This window comes from Nothoprocta perdicaria, unplaced genomic scaffold (assembly GCF_003342845.1).
Source record: "Nothoprocta perdicaria isolate Ctin4 unplaced genomic scaffold, notPer1 scaffold_269, whole genome shotgun sequence".
NCBI classification, from domain to species: domain Eukaryota; kingdom Metazoa; phylum Chordata; class Aves; order Tinamiformes; family Tinamidae; genus Nothoprocta; species Nothoprocta perdicaria.
The window spans coordinates 884,159-892,314 of NW_020455498.1; the positions used below are offsets into that span (position 1 = coordinate 884,159).

An 8,156-nucleotide genomic window follows, 5' to 3' on the forward strand; every position below is an offset into this window, starting at 1 on the left:
GGCAATGAAACACTTTCAATTCTCTTTTATGGACCCAAGTCCATAAATAATCCAGTGCATTTTGGCCTAATGCACAGGTGAARGCACTCAGACTTCATAGTGATAAAAGCTAGTGGTAGGAATATATTTGCATAGTAACACTCATCCTCTGATAACAAAGGAGCGATTGCTAATGACAAATTCAGCTAGGGAAAACAAACTTGCACTTGATCAAGCCATTTTGCATATTCCACCGTGAAATACTCTCACTCCAGATTTAGGAGAGCCAAAGATGATGGTCTAAATAAGGAGAAGGCACTGTTCTCAAGGGTTTATAATCTACAGTTCAGACAAAAAAGAAAAAAATAGGGAGTCAGATATCCTAAAAGGTGCACGTTGTGCATTCATTTCTTTGAAGTGCTGGAAGCTAAAACTGTAGACTTTGAAAGTATCATTTCAGGGAGGATTTTCAGATAATTTCTTACTCTCCCTGCCCTCAACCTTTTAAATGACAGAAGAATAAACCCATTTCTGCTACTGGTGGCTGGAAAGCCATGGGAGCTGAACGGTCTCCTTGCAGCTCTAAAGGACAGCCGCATGAAAGAACGAGGCTCCCTCTACTGGCTTTTTCCTTTAGAAGCAAAAGAAGCAAGGAAAAAAAAAAAAAATCTTTGCAGAGAAACAGACGATCAGCAGTGCTAGTTCAATTCCTTGTCCGCTGAGTCTTGTTGTATGGGAACAAAACTTTTGCAGCTCCAGAAAGCCAAAGAGATGGAGACTGTTGTTATGGGAGCTTCAGACTGAAAGAGTTCTTGCTGGAGATGGGAACAGTCTGGTCACTGTTATGTGAGGCACTACTTTGCTTGAGGAAACAAAGTCTGTTGCAGCTACACTCAGAAACACACCACCACAGTTTTCAGATTTGTTTTTATCAGCTTGGGGTCATCTGCAAGTTTGTTGAGGGTTTAATCAATCCCCTTATCCACATCATTGATAACGATATAAAAGAGGACTGGCTCTAACACTGTTCGCCAGGAACACTCCTCATAACCGGTYGCTACCGGTTTAACGCTGGTACCGGTCGCTACCAGATTTAACGCCATTCACCACCACTCTCTGAGCCAGGCCACTCAGCCACTTTTTCACTCAGTGAGAGTCCACCTGCTTAAGCCAGGAGCTGCCAGCTTCTCCAGGAGAAGGTAGTGAGAGACTGTGTCAAAGGCCTTCCTGAAGTCTAAGCAGACCRTGTCCACAGCCTTTCCCTCATCCACTAGGCAGTTACTTGGTCATATAAGGAGATCGGGTTGGTCAGGCAAGAGCTGTCTTTCCTGAACTCATGTCGGCTGGGCCGGATCCCCTGGTTGTCACATGCTGTGTGATGGCCCTCAAGATTATCTGCTCCATAACTTGCCCTGATGCCAAGCTCAGGCTGACAGGCCTGTAGCTCCCCAGATCCTCTACATGACCCTTTCTGTAGGTGGGCATAACTTTGGCAAGTCTCCAGTCATCTGGAACCTCCCTGGTTGACCAGGACCGCTGAYAGATGATGAAGACCAGCTTAGGAAGCACTTCTGCCAGCTCCCTCAGAACCCTCAGGTGCATTGCATCTGACTCCGTGGACTTGGAAACGTCCAAGTGGAGTGTCAGGTCACTAGAGGTTTCCTGCTAAATTTAGTTTTCTCACCATAGGTGTCTTGAGCCCAGAGGGCCGAGTACCTTGAAGATAACTGATCTGGGTGTTAAAGACAGAGGCAAAGAAGGTATTAAAGTACCTCCACCTTATCCTCATCCTTGGTGGCAATGTTCCCCACCGCATCCAATAAAGGATGTGGATTCTCCTTGGCCTTTCTCTTCTTGTTARTATATTTGTAGAAACATTTTTGTTGCCATTTACAGCAGGGTCCAGATAGAGTTGCATCCAAGCATTTGCCTGTCTAATTTTCTTACTACATACCCTAGTTACATCCTTGCACCCTTCCCGAGTTATCTGTCCCTTCTTCCAATGGTGGTAAACTCTCTTTTCCCCTCGCCTTGGAATCTCAGCATTACATACTTATTCAGCCAGGCTGTTCTTCCCCATTGGCCCCTCTTTTGGCACACAGGAATGGCCTTCCATTGCTACCCACTTAATCCACTTAATGAACTTGAATTTTTAAAATTCACTTGAAATTGAGCTGAAGTCATTAAATAAAATGGTATAACATACTATACAGGCAACAGTTATCACTTACTGTTCTCCGAATTGTAAGTATGGTTTGTATAATCAGTGCTTGTTCTGCCCTGTTCAGGACCCTTCCTGAACATGAGGTAAGAGAAGACATAAATTATGAAACATTACCGAATCACAGATTGGGTGAGGTTGGAAGGGGTCTCTAGAGATCATCTAGTCCAACTCTCCTACTCCTGCAGGGAYACCCAGAGCAYRWGGCACAGGGTGGCAGCCAGGCAGGTTTTGAAGACCTGCAGAGAAGGAGACTCCACAACCTCCCTGGGAAGTCTGTTCCAGGGCTCTATCACTCTCAAAGGAAAGAAGTTCTTCCTCACATGCAGATGGAACTTCCTGTGTTTCAACTTTTACCCATTGCCCCTCATCCTGTCACTGGCCACCACTGAGAAGAGTTTGGCCCCATCCTGTTTACATCATCCCCCTCAGGTATTTGTACATGCTGATAAGATCCCCTCTCAACCTTCTCTTCTCCAGGGAAAAGAGGCCCAACTCACTCAGTCTCTCCGGGTATGAGAGATGCTCCAGTCATTGTTACTCTCTACTAGACCCTCCCTAGGAGYTCCACATCCCTCTTATACTGTGGAGCCCAGAACCACACGCAGTACTCCAGTTGCAGCCTCACCAGAGCTGAGCAGAGGGGCAGGATCCCCTCCCTCGACCTGCTGGCAACACTCCTCCTGGTGCAGGCCAGGAGCCCACTGGCCTTCATGGTCGTGAGGGCACATTGCTAACTCATCGTTAGCTTGTTGTCAGCCGTAACTCCGAAATCACTCTCCATGGAGCTGGCTTCCAGCAGATCAACCCCCAATCTGTACTGGTATCTGAGGTTATTCCTCCCCAGGTGCAGAACTCTGGACTTGCCTTTTATTCATCTTCATGAGGGTATGGGGAAGGCAAGCCTCTGCCTTCAAAAAAAAAAAAAAAAAAAAAAAAAAAAAAAAAAAAAAAAAAAAAAAAAACCTGAACAAACCCACAAAAAACCCACGCACCTTTGCTTCAATCCACATATCCAGAATTTCAGAGTCTTCATCTCTGTCCTCCCATGAAGTATAGCTCCATGAACTTCTGATTTTCTGTCAGCCATGTACCAAGGCTATCTGCATTTCTACTAGTACATTACTTTCTCTAGCTGTCAAGTTCCCTTGATAACCTGATTGCCAACTAAATACTCCTTTGTTACCACAATAGAGGTTAAGTGCTGTTAAGGTACAATATGCATCACCTGACCATGACTCTACTCCCATATTACCCAAGATTTCACCTGGATGCACTTAATAAAGACCAAAAAAGTGCTGTAGTTATCATTATCATTTTACTTGCTGGTTTTATAGAAAATAAAACAAAAATAAGAGAATAGAGAAAGTAAAATGTGTTCCAATGAAGACATTGGCTTTGCAGCCATCTGACTTGATCTTGTAACTCCTTTACCCATTGACATTATTCCTCAAACAAAGAACACCTTTGGTAGGAAGGCTGTCTGTCAGCCCAGGCCTCATGGAGAGGCCCCGAACATCGTTTGCAGCCTGTGATCTGAAGAGCTGCATCTTTTATCAGAGGRTTAGTCTGATAATAACTCCAGCATCTACTGGGAACTGTGCTCTGTAGAATGACATGACCATATCAGGTGTRCAATACTAGGATGCCTTCTGGCATCCTTCTGTACCTGACTGGGCACCAATGCCTGGCACCTGCAAGTGCTGACTGTATTTAAAGTAAAGAAGTGATGCAAAGTAGCATACACTGAAGCAACAGTACCCTAAACCTAATTCTAAGTCTATGACAAAGGTGAGTGGCAAATTAAACACTGGGCCACAATTGGCTGAAAAGACAAAGTAGTCCTGAGAGGAAGCTGGGTGCAGCCCACTTTTCCTTTGGCATGCCCTTGGCAGCCCCATTCTGCCCCATTGAAATCCCTGAGACAAAAGATGCCCTAGGAGCAGATGGAGTGTAATGCTGCATGTCCTTTGCAGACAAACTCTACATGGAGCTCTGTGGTTTATCATTCTCCAAACCCTAAACCTAATCATGGGAATGACCAGGTCCCAAATGCACAAGTCCTGTAGAAAGACCAAGACAAAAGTTCCTCTGGGAGCACACTGGATGTAGTGTTGTGTGTCCTTGCCTTGCCATTTACAGCTGCATTTCACATATGGCCCTATGTTTTGTCATTGCTCAAACTCTAGCCCTAACTCTGATGATGAGAGTGACTAGGGCCTGAAACAATCTGCTCCACTGAATAGCCTGAGACAAAAGTGGTACTAGGAGCACACTGACTGCAGTGCTGTTGCTGTGCCCTTTGCAGCCAAACGCTATATGAAAATCTACACTTTATCATTTTCTGAAGCCTAACCCTAAACATAACCCTGACCCCAGTCTTGAGAGTGACCTAGAACCAAAACCATCTACCCCGCTGTAAGCCCTGAGATAAAAGTTGTCCTGAGAGCAGAGTGAGTGTAGTGTGCATATCCTTGGGTATGTGTTTTGCAGCCAAGCTCTAGATGGAGCTCTATGCTTTATTATTCTCCTAGCCCTAATCCTAATCCTAACCCTGATCATTCCATTCCAGCCCCACAGCATAGACAGCCACTACATCATCACCATGTATTTTTTTCTACTCAGTTACTCACCATTGTCTGAAAAATAACAGGAAAATAATATAAGCTGAATTACATTGCATTGCTCAACCAGCAATATACTCTACTCAGACTGACTTTATGCAAATTACCTCTTCTTTTGGCTCAAAATGCCTTCCCCTTTCTTCTCCATATCTTAGCATTTCCCAAAAGTACATCCCCAGGCAAGAGGGGATCACTTGCCTGGGGCTGGGGGAGAGGAGACAGTGTCTAATCTGACTTGCTTAGGCTGACTGAATTTTGAAAATGAATTTAATGTCAGGTGACACGCATACTACAGTTGATCTTAGTCAAGAGTTCTGGAGTCTTAATGTCTGCTTCTATTTGAAAATTTGAAGGCTGAGTGTACATAATATTTTCACCTAATATAAAGCATGTAACAAGATCCATTATGCTGTAGACCATGCTGAATATTCAGAAGCAAATAAGTGAAATATTTGATATTAGCTGAATGATTGCATGGGAATGTGCAATATGGAAAATTACTCAGTAGAGGGGAACATCTCCAAGCTTCCTTAGAATCATGGTGGTAGCAAAGTCCAGTATGCTACCACCTAGTCTTTGCACTGGTATTGCTAGAACAACTCTTTCATACTAATTGGAAAGTGAGTGTTTAATCAGATTTATATTGTTTATTCAGGTGACAAACATAGAGTTGAATCCACATGGGCTCATTTTATAAGTTTGGTCCTCGATTCTTCTTTGTAGAGATGATCTCAGCTTTGTAGATGAGAACTGTACATTTTCCACTTATGTAACTCTAATCCACAATGCCTACAAAATCTCATCAGCCCTCATAACAGACAGCAGCAGGATCTTCTGTGGGAAGTCCTGGGAAGAGACTCTCACTTGCCTTGTCTGATTGACATTTCCCCACCAAAGGGATGGTCATTGCAAAAGTAAAAAGAATACCTGGAGGCTGCAGAGTGCTGATGGTAAATGTGTCCTCAGGAACTCTGTTGGTTTGGAGCAGCTCTACATCAGAACTGAAATCCATAGGAAGAGTTCTTGCTCTGAGTACTGCAAGTTGCACCCCACTAAGGGTACTGTTGGCACAGAACACATAYCCAGAAAGAACTCTTCTTTAACACTAGAAATTTTATTTGGTATGAAGGCACAGGTAAAATATTTGTTGCAACCAGTAACCTCCAATCACTTTCATACAAATATAARTCAATATAAAACATTAAAAAAATCCCCCTTTACTAACAGTGATCTACTGCTTTTACTTAATGTAAACGGTTTGTACTTAATATACATGGCTTACATCCATTTAAATTTTGCACCACTTCCAATTTTATGACAGATTTACATGATAAAACTTTTAATAGCTTCCCTGTCCTCAATTATTAAATTCTCCTCCATCTTCTAGGCACAGAGCACTGTTTTTTCTTCTACTTTCTCTTWTATTCTCTCTTGATTCAATTCTATATCCAGACTTGGACAAATTGTACTGTTTTTGTTTTAAAAATGTTYACTATTCTAGAATACTTAATGCTTAACAAGAACCATACCAGTAATTCACTGAGGTCTTAAGTCTTTTCAGATGGATAATGGCAATCTCTCAGTGGCTGYCAGGCATAGAGACGTAGTAGCCACATTTACATAGAAGCCGCATTTACATAGAGCCAGAGAACACATATTTACATAGATGTCTCTCTCACAGAGCTTCCCTTTCAGAGAAAGACAGAAGCATCGTGATCATTTGTATTTACGGTTATGTTGCTGCTCACAATGCTTTCTGCATAACTAGTTGAAGAACTGACCTGGTAGCGGTTGCAGGGCCCACAGAAACACATGAATGGACAATACTGTAAGCAGATGTGATAAAGATATTTCCTGAATTTTTCCCCTGCAAAAGCATAGATAACAGGATTGAGACAACAGTGACTGAATGCAATAGTTTCAGTCAGGTGCATTGCAAAGTCCAATGATTTAATTTGGTTACAACTTACAAATAGCTCATAGTGCTTTAAAGTTTCTAGAAAAATCAGCACGTTGTATGGGGACCAAAACAGAAAAAATACAATCACCACAACTAAGATCAGTTTTATGGCTCGTGTTTTTTTCTGGTTTTTGCATAACAGCAGGGTTTTGATGATCCCAAAGTAGCAATAGCACATGATACAGACTGGGATAAAAAACCCGATGGTGTTCAATTCCACATTGCAGAACACCCTCCACATATTCTTAAGCTCATCAGGGGACACAGAAATGCAATCAGTTTCTACCTTTTGGGTGAACACAAAATGTGGCACCGAAACTAGAATTGCCATTGCCCATACTCCACAAACTACAAGAAAGCCATGGCTCATTGTTCGGGATTTCAGAGAATATGTTGCTCGGACAATAGCCAAATATCTGTCAATACTGATAACAGTGATAAAAAACATGCCCCCAAAGAAACCTATGTAATACAGTGAAGAAACAGCTTTGCATGATATAGTCCCAAGGGTCCATCCATTCACCACGTTGGAAGCCCAGAAGGGAAGGGAGATAACAAAGAGCAGGTCTGAGATTGCCAAGTTCAAGAGATAAATGTCAGTGATGCTCCTTTTACTGCCTTCTTTCACAATAGCCAAAACCACCAGTAGATTCCCTGTGAGGCCAAGGGCAAACACTACAATGTAAAATATTGGCAGAAATACTTTCCCAAATTCCTGGATATCAATTTTATCACAGATTAAAGCGTATTCATCATAAATGAATTCAGTTGTCACTTCTGGGAATGCTTCCGTCATGCTGAATTTTCTGGCTAGAGGGAATGTGAAAAAGGAAAAAAAAAAAGATGTTAGAGAGAGAGATACAGTATCTGCTATGGAACAATATTGAGAAATCTCATCAATACAAGCACTTTGGGATTTTGTCAATACTGGGTTTTGTGAGACTTGTATTGCTGCAGAGGTGGTAGTAATTTCTAATATAAGGCTAGACTTTTCAGTTACATGTACTTCACTGAAAATTATTCTTTATTTTAAGAAAAAAAATGAGAATATTAAAGTCTGATGAATAAGCCCTTTCTTATTGGAAGAGAGCAGAAATAGCATTAAGCTGACGTCACCTCTGTATGTGATGTGTTGCAGGAAATGTGCTCTCCTAGTCTGCTGGGCAGTGTTCAGCAAGAAACGATACTTGAAATGTAACTGTTAATCAGTTTATGTTACCTGCCAAAAACAACAAAAGTGGATCTAGATGATATCTCAGATGATAAACCCATGGTAAAAGTACAGAGACATCTACTAGATGCAAGTGTATCTTTGATGAGTTTTTTTGTTTTGTTTTTAATCATCCTATAATSAAAAGCAACGAAACTATAC

General features: G+C 42.1%; 1 protein-coding gene across 1 annotated transcript; it reads right to left on the reverse strand.

Moving 5' to 3' along the window:
* Nucleotides 1-6,051: 6,051 nt before the first annotated feature.
* On the reverse strand, nucleotides 6,052-7,580 carry LOC112948568 (CX3C chemokine receptor 1-like). The gene has a single exon (XM_026040829.1). The coding sequence runs from the start codon at nucleotides 7,578-7,580 to the stop codon at nucleotides 6,516-6,518; it is 1,065 nt and encodes a 354-aa protein (XP_025896614.1). The 3' UTR covers nucleotides 6,052-6,515.
* Nucleotides 7,581-8,156: the final 576 nt, after the last annotated feature.

Excerpts from the sequence above, each read along its gene's own strand:
- LOC112948568 (XM_026040829.1), bottom strand. The coding sequence starts at position 7,580 with ATGACGGAAGCATTCCCAGAAGTGACAACTGAATTCATTTATGATGAA.